Raw genomic sequence first — 14392 nt, 5'->3', positions numbered from 1 at the left:
AAAATTTGCAAGAGTGGCAATATTAATTTCCAATAAAATAGACTTAAAAGCAAAACCAAGCATAAGAGATAAAGAAGGACATCATCTCACGATTAAAGGGTCAATTAAACAAGAGGACAAAACCATAATAAATATCTATACCCCCCAGTGAAACAACCTCAAAATACATAAATAAAGCTATAATAGAATTGAAGAAATAGATAACTCTACAATAATAGTTGTTGTTAATTGCTGTCAAGTCTATAGCAACCCAGTATAGGGAGGGTTTCCGAGGAACACCTGATGAACTTGAACCGCCTACCTTGCCATTCAAACCAACTTTGCAGTCCAGTGCATTAACCCGCAGTAGGAGATTTTAATATACCACTTTTGAAAAAGCACAGAACAACTAGAAAGAAACCCAACAAAGACACAGAGAAGCTAAACAACACAATCAACCAGCTTGACTTCATAGATTAATACAGAGCACTCAACACAACAGCACAATACACGTTCTTTTCCAGTGCACATGGAATTTTCTTTTGACTGGGCCATATATTAGGCCACAAAACAAGCCTTAATAAACTAAAAAGTATCAAAATATTACAAATAATCTTTTCAGATTAAAATATTATGAAATTAGAAATCAACATTAGGCAGATCAAGGAAACAAATTAAACACATGGACACTGAATATCACCTGCTTAAAAGCAAGTGCATAATAGAATAATAAAAAAAAAGTAAAAAAATTCCTTGAATCAAATGCGAATAAAAACACAACATACCCTTGGGACACAGAAATGCAGTGCTTAGAGGGCAATTTATCACAATAAGCGCACAAATCCAAAAAGAAGAACTCAAATTAACACATTAACACAACATCTTCAATAATTATGAAAAGACCAGCAAAGTAAGCCTAAAGTTCCCAGAAGAAAAGAAATAATAAACATTAGAGCATAAATAAATGAATTTGAAAGCAGAAAAACAATAGAAAGAATTAACCAGACAAGAAGTTGATTAACAAAATTGACAACTCTAACAAAATAAAATGAGGCGATATAAATAAAATGCCTAAGAAATGTATGGGTAACATCACAGCAAAACCAACAGAAATAAAAAGGATAATTACAGAATACTATGAAGAACTGTACTCTAATAAATTTGAAAATCTAGAGGAAATGGATATTTTTAGAAAACCACAACCTACCTAACCAAACACCAAGTGAAGTAGAAAACTTAAACAGACCTATAACAGAAGAAGAAATTAATCAGATAATTTGTTTTTAATTCCCATCAAAAATGTCTTGACCTAGATGGCTTTACTGGTGAATTTTATCAAACATTCAGAGAAGAGCTGACACCAATTTTACTCAAAAGAATACATCATGACCAAGTGGGATTTATACCAGAAATGCAAGGATAGTTCAATATTAGAAAAACAATCAACATAACCCACCATATGAACTTTAAAAGGCAAAGGACCAATCCAAATTCCAACATTGTTCTTTAAAGTGATGTAAAAAATTATCATGAACTTTATATGGAAAGTAGAGAGGCCATGAGTAAGCAAAGCACTACTTAAGAACAAAATTGGAGATTTTTAAGAAAAAAAATCTCAAAAATTGAGATCACTCCCTGATCTCAAAATTCACTGTACAATTAATGCAGAAAAGGCATTTGACAATACCCAACATCCGTTCTTGATAAAGATACTCAACAAAGTAGAAACAGGAGGAACCCTCAACATAATTAAGAGCATATATACAAAAACAGGAAGGAGCTCTGGTAGCGTAGTGGTTACGAATTGGGCTGTGAACCGCAAGGTCAACAGTTCGAAACTACCAGCGGTTCTGCGGGAGAAAGGTGAGACATTCTGCTCCCATAAAGATTTACAGCCTCGGAAACCCTGTGCAGGGTCGCTATGAGTCGGAACTGACTCCACGGCACTTAACAACAACAACATACAAAAACAGGAGTCCTGGTGTGGTGCTGTGGGTTAATGCGCCAGACTGCAAAGCCATTTGAACGGCAAGGAGCTCTGGTAGCGTAGTGGTTACGAATTGGGCTGCGAACCTTAAGGTCAGCGGTTCGAAACTACCAGCCGCTCAGCGGGAGAAAGATGAGGCTTTCTACTCCCGTAAAGATTTACACCCTCGGAAACCCTGTACAGGGTCTCTATGGGTCGGAACCGACTCGATGGCACCTAACAACAACAACATCAACACTCATGGAAGCAACAGTGAAAAAATCAAACCAAGTATTGCATTAGGCAAATCTGATGCACAAGACCTCTTTAAAGTATTCAAGAGCAAAGATGTCAGTTTGAGGACTAAGGTGTGCCTGATCCAAGCCATGATTTTTTTTCAAAAGCTTCATATATATGTGGAAGTTGGATAATGAATAAGGAAGACCGTAGAAGAGTTGATGCATTTGAGTTATGGTGTCGGAGAAGAGTATTGAAAGTGCCATAAACTGCCAAAAGAACAAACAAATATGTGTTAGAAGAAGTACAGCTAGAATGTTCATACTTTGAACATATTGTCAGGAGGGACCAGTCTGTTTGGTAAAGTGGAAGATCCTTGAAAAAGTGGAAGACCCCCAGTGAGCTGGATTTGCACAGTGGTAGCAGTAATGGACTAAAGCAAAGCAAGGGCTGTGAGGATACCACAGAACCAGGCGATTGTTTTGTTCTGCTGTGCATATAGTCACCATGAGTCAGAACTGACTACAGCACCTAAAAACAACAACAACAGAGAAGTACCCAAAGGCACTCAGGGTGGAAATTGGTGGTTAATAGGCTGTGTTTTCCCAAGTTATGTTTCACTGAAGAAGAAGCTACAATGAGCCTGGGTATAAACACTTCATCAGCTACTTCCCCAGCAAGGCTATATATAACCTTTTGCTTTTTATCCAGTTAACACTAGAGCTTTTACTTTTGTTTGTTTTGTTTTATGCCTTTCACTTTTGGATAAAAATACAAAACACACCTAGCATTTGAAAAGAAGCAGATTTCATGCCTCAGGACTGTTTGGCATGTATTTCACCAAAACAAAAAAATGTTTCATTCAGTTTCAGTCCGTTTGAGTGTGTGCACATGGATGTGTGTGTGTGCATGTGCCTTCAGATGCTAGGTTCATTTCATTTACAAAATGGAACCATGAGGTATAATAAGCATGACTGAAAAATAATACCTTCCAATCAAACATTCATTCACCTGGGCTTTATTGTCAGTGAATGCAGTACACAACAGTTCTGGCTGAGAGCTCATGAACCTAGCATCTCTGCCCCAGAATCCTATTTACTATCAATGCATTAATAGAAATAAAGCTAGAGCTTATTGAAGACCTTTGAAAGACAGAATAGAGAGAGGGTTATGTTACGGACAAAAGTAGGCCAGACTCAAAAAGCCAAATAGGCCCTTTTTTAAAATCTGGTGTATTGTTTGATGAATTCAGATTAACTATGGAACAAACTCCTAAAATATTATAGCCATGTACAAGAAAGGTCGATGTAAATCTGATAATCCAACAATAATATTAAAAATTATGGGGAAAGGCTCAATGGTTCCCTTTTTAACATCTCATATTTTCAATAGCTTGACAAATAATAAACATATTCTTATTAAACAGTCCTTTTTCAACAAACAAGGATCCTGGGTTAAGTGTTGGGCTTCTAATTACAAGACCAGTGGTTCAAACTTTCCAGCCGCTCCTTGGGAGAAAGATGAGGCTGTCTGCACCTGTAAAGATTTACAGTTTCAGAAACCCTAACGAGGAGTTCAATTTTGTCCTATAAGGCCACTATGAGTTGGCACCAATATGGTGGCAGGTTTTCCCCAAAAACTGAGCTTTTAACTATGTAGTTTCATTTTAGGTACATATATTCACTGTTCCAAATAGATCCTTGTTTTAGGTCAGCTTCCCTAGAAACAGAGCAGGATGGGGATTTTTTAGTATATTCTACTTTGTGGGGTGGGGAGAGTAAGAAAGAGAGAGAAAAAAAGTAACAGGACATGTGAGGGGTAAAAACAGGGATGTGATCCTGGTTGTATCACTGTAGGGCACACCTTACACCACAGAGCTGTCACAACTAGAGGCCAGCTGTGAGCCCTTCACATCTGCCTGGGGATGATGTGAGGGATGTCACACCAATAACATCCACTCCAGCAGCTACACTAATAGCACTGAATTTCTAGGAGCCATGCAACAAGGCATCCCAACATTGGTCTCATAAAGGACATTATAACAACCTTCAGCCTCTCACATGACCTCCTAGATGTCCATTTCCTTGCCTGTAAGTCAGGGGTTGGAAATGGCTGATGGCACCTAACAATATCAGTCTCGTTTAGATGACACCTATACCCTTAACTTTGAAATACAATTATTTCAACAAGGAAAGAAAGGGGTTTGTAAGGAATAATTGATGTTTTTACCATACATAGAAAAGAATTAATTGATGCAAATGTACCCCTGAATGATAGCTCCAATAAAAATTCTTCTCTCACCTGGAATAACTCTGGAAACACCAGCAAATCTAAGAAAACTAGCAGTAAAGTTGTCTTGAAGGTGTATAGCATAAAATGTATGGCCAGACTCCGTCTTCAAACCAAGTGCTTTTGTGGCAGTTTGCTTCAAGAGAGAACTAATGCAACCAGGCAACCTCATTTAACCAACAACTGCTGAAGCAAAGTGAATTAGAGGCAAGAGGCTCGAGTAAAGCATAAGCCAGAGGCTGTTCATACAAAATAGTACAGCTACTCTCAAGAGCAGTTTGGCAAAAAGGTACCAAAAGTATTAATACATTTATTGTTTTACCATACAGACCTCCTGCTGGAAGTTTTTTATAGGCATAGCTGTACCTGAAATGACATTTATGTAAGTTTATTCACTGTACCACTTTTATTGAAATAGTCAAAGACTGGAAAGAACTCAAGGTTGCATCAGCAAAGGACTAGTTGAAAACAACAACTCTGGTACCAGCCTTTCAGTACAATATTGTGCAGTCCAAAACATCCTGTACTGAAGTGGAAAGTTCTCCAGTATATGTTTTGATAAGTGAAAAAGCAAGGAGAATAACACTGTTATTTTACAATAGAATATAAATTATAAACATGTATATATGCATGTGTAACATATGTTTCTGGTGTGGCACTGTAGGATAAGGGTCTGAGGATCACTATAAGTCAGAATTGACTCAACAGCACTTAACAACAACATTTTGTGTAAGAAATGGAAATAATAAGAATATATATTTGTATTCACGTGTACCCCTGTATAACTGGAAGGGTGTGTGTGTGTGTGTGTGTGTGTGTGTGTGTGTGTGTGTGTATCTAGAAGGATAGATAAGAAAGTTCTATAAGTGGTATCCTGTAAGGAATAAGACTGTGGGAAGACAGAATGGATAGAGACATAGGTGGGAATACGAATTCTACCAAATACCTTTTATAAGTTTTTCAACCACCATGGGCTACTCTAAAAAGAAAATGGAGCCTCTGTGTTTGAAAATTCAAATGAAACTGTAAAAGGCAGACATCAAAGCTGGTTGCTTCAGGGTCCAATATGTCATACTTTGGTTCACGGTTTGGTAAACTGTAGACAGTGAGCCATATTTGCAACCAGCTTTTTTTGTTGCTGTTTAACATTTTATTGTGTGAAATTTTACAGAGAAAATTAGTTTTACTTTCAATAATTTATACTTATTTTGTTTTGAGGCATTTGTCCTTGTATCCTGCCGCTTCCTGCCTTCTGAACTTTGTTTTGGACAAATGCCCTTTTGGTCTTCTGTACTTGATTGTTCTAAGAAGTACATTTCTCACCAGTGTTACTATTCACTTAATGGGCCTGTCTGTTGTTTGACTGAAGGGTGATTCCCCCAGGGGTGAGTTCAGTTCTAGGTTTGAAGGACGTCTAAGAGCCATAGTCTCTATCAGACCAGCTAAAGTGGTTTTTTTATCATTTTAAATTTTATTCTGCATTTGTCTCCTTTTCAGTCTCTATGCTGTCTGCTTTTTATAAATAAAAGTTTTACTGGAACACAGGGTCGCTATGGGTCGGAACCGACTCGACGGCACGTAACAACAACAACAACAAAGTCTCTCCCATTATTTACATATTGTCTGTAGCTACTTTCATTTTACTACAATGACAGAGTTAAGTAGCTATAACAGGAGGAAAAGCTGAAAGTATTTACTATCTGGCTCTTTACAGAAAACATTCGCCAAACCAGCTTTAAACTATAGATTTGTTCTATAAAATATCTGTGACCACACCTAATAGTGAGCTCCAGGTGTTTTGACTCCTTAAAGTCAGCTTCTGTGTCCACAAATAGGTGGCAGGTAGAAGACTACAGTGGTGGAAGAGAGTCAGCCGGCCCAAATTTGAAGCTGAATTTTTCCCTCATTACTATGTGACAGTGGGCAACTTAACATCTCTATTTATCAGCTTCTTCATCTACAAAATGAGGACAATACTTAGAAGGTTAAGCTTGTTCATAATAACACTGGGTTTAGCACAATACCTGTTAGTTGTTACTATTATCATCTAATATTGTGATTTTTTTAAAAAAACAGGGTGATGACCAGTTAAATATATTTGGAGAAGATACTATGGGAGGTGAGTTTTCTTTACTTATTCACACCAAATTTGTCACTATAGTAGCTTTGAGCATATCTTTTTTATTATCAAATATCAGCTAAGATATGATGAAATACCAATACCAAATACTTTCTCTATAGCCAGGGAATGTGATTAAGATGGGAACTCTTTGGATCTCTCCCTTCTTGATCCTTGTAAAGACACAAAGGGATATATTACTAAGGGAGGCATTCCTTAGCTGTGCCCACAGAACATAACTCCTGAGATGCTCGGTGAAAAAGAAATGCTGTGGTCAAATACATTTGGAAAACACCTAACACTTTATTCCCTGTCAAAAATTCACATGTATACATACATATCCAGGCTCCAAGAAGTCCTGCTTAAAGAGCTATTTAACTTTAATTCAGCATTCTTCAAATTTATTGGAACACAAAATTATTTCTCTTGCATAGTAGTTACTAGTCTGCAGAAATTGTATGCTAGTTAAACACTAAGAAACACCAGGAGTGTGCTACTTTGAAATTTTGTCATATGAAAATTCTTCCCAAAACTAAAAAGCTAGCTATTCAAATAACTCAAAATAGATGAGATTATGAGACCTGGGACTGTCCAAAAAATATTAGTTGTATGATTGCCATAGGTCCTGTGGCTTAAGTATTTTCTAACATTTCCTCTCTGTAATAACTATTGCTATAGTTATGATCCATAGAGATATGTTTGCAGTATTGACTGTGAATGCACACAAGTGAGTTGGCTGTTTAAATAAATCCAGCTCTAATCTTGTACTGATCCATGAGTGTGAAGTGATAGATAAATGGTCATTTGATGATAATGACAATAGTAGTAGGTTGAAATCACCGTCACCAAATGGTATTTATGGTGATTCATGGTCCATGGTACATAAACATGAGCCATAACTTAGTTGTCACTTAGTCAAGTACAAACGATCAACTCAGTTCCAACTCTGTAAGGGACGAGTGATTGCCTAATAAAGGTTCCTTTTCTCCTGTTTGTAAAATTAGCACATATTCTTGTGGAAATTTTTTTTAAGTAAAAAATAAAAGTAATCTAAAACCTTATAACCTATAAATAATCATAGTTAACATTCAGTGAGTTGTCTATATATTAATTTTACATAGTTGAAAATATGAGGGGGCTTCAAAACGTTTGTGAAAAATTCCATTATCTTTTAATTCTATTATTTTCCACAAATTTTGGAAGCCCCTCATATATGTGTTTATATGAATATTATCTCTAATTTTTGTGCATATTGTAACATAAGCATGTTCCCATGTCATTAAAAACTATAAACTTGATTTATAATGATAGGGAGTTCTGGTGTGGTACTGTGGGCTAACGTGTCAGACAGCAAAGTCGTTTGAACTGCAAGGTTGGTGGTTCAAGCTCACCAGCTGCTCCTTGGAAACCCTATACAGATCTCTATGGGTCAGAATAGATTTGACTTAACAACAACAGCAACATTATATTAATGTACCATCATTAACTAAAAAACAACTATTCCTTATATTTGGGTAAGAACTGGACCACAAGGTCGGTTTGAACTAAAAGTCATCAGTTCAAAATTATCAGCCATTCCTCAGACCCCTATAAGGGCCACTATGATTTGGAACTGACTCCATGGCACTTAACAACAACAACATAGCCATACCAAAAAATAAAATAATAGCAACCATGCCCCTTTTCTAGATTGAAAATAGATAAAAAGTGCTCAACTTTGTAAAAGTAAACTCACAGACTGCAAAATGTGAGCTGACCCTCCGGTCCCACGTGTAAGAAGCACCAATGAAGCTAACTTTCACAGAAATCTTCAAACAACATGGGATCTTTCTCACCACTGGGCTACTCTGTAAAGAGAATGGAGCATCTGTTTGATTCAAAAGAACAAAGAAATGCATCCTTCGATGTGAAAAACAAATTGTTCCCAAAATACCAAACTCAGTTTTTTCACTTCCAGAATGTTCTTCCCTCTCTCTTCCCCTCTATCACTATCCCATCTTCTTCATGTTCCATTCTTTCGGTCTGATGGAGTTGGGCCTTTCACTCTACTAACAGTAAAATCATTACTATTATTAAATAATAAAAATGTAGCACTGTGTATATAAATGCCATGTTCTCCACACCCCATTTCCACTAAAATCAATACATGATTTACCTGTCAAAAGTAATCATCCACATAAAATATGATGTGTCAGCCACAATCTTACTAGTTCATTTTAAATGTAAAAATTAGCAATTTTGTCACCAAGATGGAAAATTCAAGTCATCTAATGCAAGTCATTTGAACTGTAAGGTCAGTGGTTCAAGCTCACCAGCTGCTCCTTTGAAACCCTATACAGGGTCACTATACAGGGTCATTCGGAATCAACTCGACTGCACTTCTCAACAACAACAATACTACCTTATCCAACTAATCACACCCACTCATCATTTTAGTTGACTCACACTTGTAGAATGGGCTAAAGCAGCCACTTTCAGAACCAGAAAAAGGTCCAGAGATCCTTATGGACTAGGAAGTCAGGAACTGACTGCACTCAGCCCTGCTTCTCCATCTGAGTTCTCTAGGCTTAGAATGCTACTCAGAAAACCTCAGCAACCCAGGCAGGTAATTCACATCGCAGGGCCCATGGGTTCCAACAAAAAACAAGTACCTTTGAACTCTCTCATATTTTTACTTTAAAACTTCATGCAAAAATGTGTATTTAATCCATAAAAAAAAAAAACAAAACTTCATGTATTCTGAATTTTAAAATGTCTCCATAGTATAGGTGTTAACAAGAATAATAAAATATTCAAAAATACCTTCAATTACTCTGTCAGCAATTAACATCTGTCTCACTGAGAGGAGAATTCAGCCTCAGATTCAGTTTGGCCAGCATGGTACATTGGCCAGCTTTTGTGTCTTAACTCTTGTTATCCACATCCACACCACTCCAAGCCCTTCCACTTAACTCATTTTTTTAAAGCAGAGTTAAACTCATTATTTCTAGCTTTAGGTTTTAGCCTGAAACTCTTTTTGGAAGCCACCACAGTACTTATTTGTGAAATCTGCCTGCCCTAGCCAGCTGAAGATAAATGCAGACCTGGTAAGATTCCCTGACAGACCAGGGCCAACCCTTTAAGCTTTCCACCATCCTCAGTTACTCATGATGGTTCCCTAGCACTTTCCTATTTGGTTTCTGGGATTCCAATTCTGAACTTCACAGCATCCTAAATCAACCAGCAACTGTGTTCTTCATCTAAGCAAAAACTTGGTCACTAGGGCAAAAAGTCTGACACCTGCCAAGGTAAGTTGGCAGTTCATTAATGCTCATTGTTACAGCTGGTAAACACTTGAGTACATATAAAATATAATCTTTATAAATAACACCTATAGCTTTTAAACAAGAGTGATAGTCTCTTTCTCCTGTGTCTGGGACCCTCACTCGAAACGTCCTTTTTTTAATTTTTAATTTTTTTTTTTTCTTAGTTTAAGGATTTCCTGCTTCTGGACTTAAGTAGTAACCACTAGCATTTTCTGAGTCCAGAAACCTGAGCATACAGGGTCATTCCCAGCTCAGATTTCTTTCTAGACTGATCTCTTCAGCCAACCTCCACCCTCTCTCCAGGACTTTTAGAATTGTGGTATACTTGGGAGTTTATCTGCAATATACAACAACAATAATAGTGCCATGATCTTGGTCGAGGAATAAAGAGGGTCATTTCTTCCTGTGGCTCGTTCATTTACTGGAGTCATAGAATCATAGCTATTTGAACAAAGAGAGATTGTTGGACCCACATACTTCATTTCACAGAGAGATACTAAGTATAAGACAAGATGTTACTTACCTTTGTCAAGCTAATTGGCAAGAGGACCAAATGTAAGTCTTTCCTGCCCAACCCCCTCAGGACTTCCTACTACACTGCATAGCAAATAGAAGTTGTTTGTTGTTGTTAAGTGCCTTTGAGTTTGTTCTGACTCAACTTGTATGCTGAGCAAATAATACGAAAAGCTGGGCATGAAGAAAAAACGTGGCATCAGGATTGGAGGCAGACTCATTAACAACCTGTAATATGCAGATGGTACAACCTTGCTGGCTGAGAGTGAAGAGGACTTACAATATTTACTGATGAAGATCAAAGACCTCAGCCTTCGGTATGGATTGCATCTCAATGTAAAGAAAACAAAAATCCTCACCACTGAACCAATAAACAACATTCTTATCAAACGGATAAAAGAGTGAAGTTGTCAAGGACTTCATTCTTCTTGGATCGACTATCAACACTCATGAAAGCAGCAGTCAAGAAATCAAAGAATGTATTGCATTAGGCAAATCTGCTTCACAAGACCTTTTTAAAGTGTTGAAAAGCAAAGATGGCAGCTTGAGGACTAAGGTGCGCCTGACCCAAGCCATGGTCTTTTCAATAACCTTATATGCATGCGAAAGCTGGACAGTGAATAAGGAAGACCATAGATGAATTGATGCATTTGAGTTATGGTGTTGGAGGAAAATATTACAAGTGCCATAGGCTGCCAAAAAACAAACAGATATGTGCTGGAAGAAGTACAGCCAGAGTGCTCCTTGGAAACCAGGATGGCCAAACTTCGTCTCTCATACTTCGGACATATTGTCAACAGTGACCAGTTGCTAGAGAAGGCTATCATATTTGGTAAGGTGGAGGGTCAGAGATAAAGAGGAAGACCCCCAACGAAATGGATTGGCCAAGTGGCAACACCAATAGGCTCAAACATGGCAACAGTTGTGAGGTTGGCCCAGGACCGGGAAGTGTTTCGTTCTGTTGTACACAGGATCGCTATGAGTCGTTACCAACTCGATGGCACCTAACAACAGCAACAACGTAACAAACCTGGATAAGGTTTCCAAGGAACAGTTTTTGGGATTGAACCACCAACCTTTGGTTACCAGTCCAATACTTATCCTACAGCGCCACACCAGAAGTTTTTATTGTTGTTGTAAAGTGTCATCAAGTCACTTCCAACACACAGCAACCCTGTATAGGGCTTCAAAGGAGCAGCTGGTGAGTTTGAGCCACTGACCTTGTGATTCAATCTGAACTTGCGGTCAAGTGCTTTATCCGACAGCGCCACACCAGGATTCCAGAAGTTGTTTAGGGCACTGCAAACCCCAGAGGGTTTCCTGCTTGGCTTAAAATCCTGACATGAATCATTCTTTAGCCATAAAGCAGTGCTTCCCAAAAGTCAGTCTTTGCTGGACACCTTCATGATTTTTGTTTTATCTCTATGTGTGCCACCTAAGTGTATGTTGGAGTCTTGATGTGCCACTATAGGATAAGCACTGGACTACTAACTGCAAGGTTAATGGTTCAAATCCACCAGTCACTCCTTAGAAACCCTATACAGGTCTACTATGAGTCAGAACTGACACAACAGCATTTAACAAACTATCTATTTTCTTAATTTTTTTCTTTAAATTGACCCTCTGTTCTTACTTAACACGTATTTTAAAGAAAATTTTTATTACTACCATAAATTATAAAATAGCATTGTTTACTGTAAGTATACATTATTAAGGAAATATATTGTCTTCCAGACTCTTGTGTTTTGACTCCTCTACAGGAGATAGATTAACAAATGTTAAAAACGTGAAACAGCAGGGAAAATGCAGAACAGAATTGCAAATTTTCATGAACCACAGACTTCCTGGAACCATGAAGTTTGGATGAAATCCAGAAACTATTACCCTAAGATAATCTTTAAACCTTAAACTGAAAATATCCCCTGAAGCTTTCTGAAAATCAAACAGTAATTTAGCTTAACTAGTAAAAAATGTTTGCCTTGAGCATTATTCACCAGTTAGAACCATCTATCTGGGATCAAATTGACAACAGCAATTTGAAAGATTACACAGACACCTTAGGGGGCAGAGAATTCATGTGAATAGAGGAGGAATAACTCAGAAACGGAGAATGAAAATAGTTGTACAACTGCAAAAATGTAATTCGTGTCATGAAATTGTACATGTAAAAAATTTAATTGATGAATGTTTTGCTATGTATGTTCTCAAAAATAACAAAATGAATAAAATTTAAAAAGAAGAAGAAATGTGAATTAACATCAAACTGAGACACTTAGGAAAATGAAAAAAACTATTTTACAAATCGGCTTTCTTGCTTTGTGAGTCAATGTGTTTAATGACTTACCCGTTTTACCACCTAAAATTAGTAGTCTGTGTTAATATGAAAGTTTATGACCTGGGAATGGAAATAAGGTCAAAATGGTCAGCAAAAACAAGCCCAAATCCACTGCCCAAATCAAGTCAATTCTGACTCATAGCAGCAGGGTTTCTGAGGAAATCTTTACAGGAGTGGAAAGCCACCTCTTTCTCCCACAGAGTAACTGGTAGATTCGAACTGCTGACCTTATGGTTAACATTACAGTGCACAACCCACTACATTAAATGGTCTCCTTAAATGGTCAACAGTACCTAATAGCACATATCCTCAGCTTTAAGCTTCTTACCAAATAAAATACAAGACCGGATTTTTGCATGAGTAAAACCAAGGCTTTGATGCAGTGTTTCTTGCTGATAACATGAATTATTCTTATTTTAAAGGTGTTTTGGAAGATTTGAAGAAGTGTAAAATTATCTTCATGATTGGTGAGTAACAGTCCTCTAATTTTCTAATGCAATTGATAATCATAATTCCGGAGGGACAAAAGACTATATATTTATCACTCTGCTTTAAAGTCTTGTTCCTTTATGATCAGAATAATACATCCTAGGCTTCTAGATTGTAGCTTTTATTTACGCAGTTTTATATTGCTTTTGCTTTGTATCTTTGTTGCAGATAAACACTGTGACTCTAAAGAATATCAAACAGCTAAGTTTAGGCCTACAATAATAATAAAGTATATTACCAGGATGGGTCAAAATTTATCTGCACTTTGTTTACAATAAAACCCCCTGTCCACGTCCATGGTTGATGACAACAGCGACCAATCACGTGAAATGATTCTATAGAACAGATGAGTGATAGTGGATTGTGTGGCAAATGATTTGCAAATTAGACATGGTTCTGCCTACGAAATAATCCCCAACAGAGTTGGGTTTTGAAAAGTTTGTGAGATGGGTACCGAAACAACTTTGGACATCTGCAAACAAAATTTGGACCAATACTTGAAGGAAGGTAAAAGTTGCTTTTTAAAAATCATTACTGGTAGTGAGATTTGGCTTTATCACTTGGAACCTGAGAGTGAACAACAGAGTGCAGAATGGAAACATCCTCAATCACCAACCAAGAAAAAACTAAAGAGTCAACCATCAGCTGGAAAATTGATACAGTTTTCTGGGATTTTTAAGGACCAGTACTGGAACACTATCAGGAAAAAGGTTCAACAATCAACAGTGCTTATTACAGTGAGATACTCACTGAAAGCTGAAGCCTAAATTTGGGAATAAATGCAGAGGACTGCTTTCCAAGGACTTTGTGATATTGCATGACAATGCAGGTCTGCACACCTCTGCCCACACTGTTGACACTCTGCAAAAACTTAATTTTGAGATGTTAAAGCATCCTCCTTATAGTCCTGATCTTGCTTCATCAGACTTTCGCCTGTTTGGTCCCCTGAAAGCAGCCTTTCAAGTATGAAGATTCTCCTCTGATGAAGAAGTGAAGACTGGTGCATTTGCAGCTCACAGCTCAGCCTAAAATATATTTTAATAAGGGAATAATAAGCTGTTGACAGATGGGCAAAGTATACTGAAAAGCAAGGAGAGTATGTCAAAAAATGATGCATTTTTACAAAACAGACTAAATGCTTTAGAGAAAGGAAGATCGCT

General features: G+C 37.3%; 1 protein-coding gene across 1 annotated transcript in view; it reads left to right on the top strand.

Annotated features, from left to right (window-relative positions):
• Positions 1 to 14392, top strand: part of LOC102812179 (adenylate kinase isoenzyme 5-like) — a 442715-nt gene that overhangs the window by 324087 nt on the left and 104236 nt on the right. Inside the window, exons 9-10 of the mRNA XM_006831024.1 lie at positions 6548 to 6590; positions 13166 to 13210. Of these exons, the coding sequence (XP_006831087.1) occupies positions 6548 to 6590; positions 13166 to 13210 (88 nt within the window). The remainder of the gene's footprint in view (positions 1 to 6547; positions 6591 to 13165; positions 13211 to 14392) is intronic.

The sequence above is a fragment of the Chrysochloris asiatica genome, unplaced genomic scaffold (assembly GCF_000296735.1).
Source record: "Chrysochloris asiatica unplaced genomic scaffold, ChrAsi1.0 scaffold00002, whole genome shotgun sequence".
Taxonomy (NCBI): Eukaryota; Metazoa; Chordata; class Mammalia; order Afrosoricida; family Chrysochloridae; genus Chrysochloris; species Chrysochloris asiatica.
The sequence above is the reverse complement of the archived record's forward strand: the minus strand, read 5'-3'. Positions and strand labels throughout refer to the sequence as shown.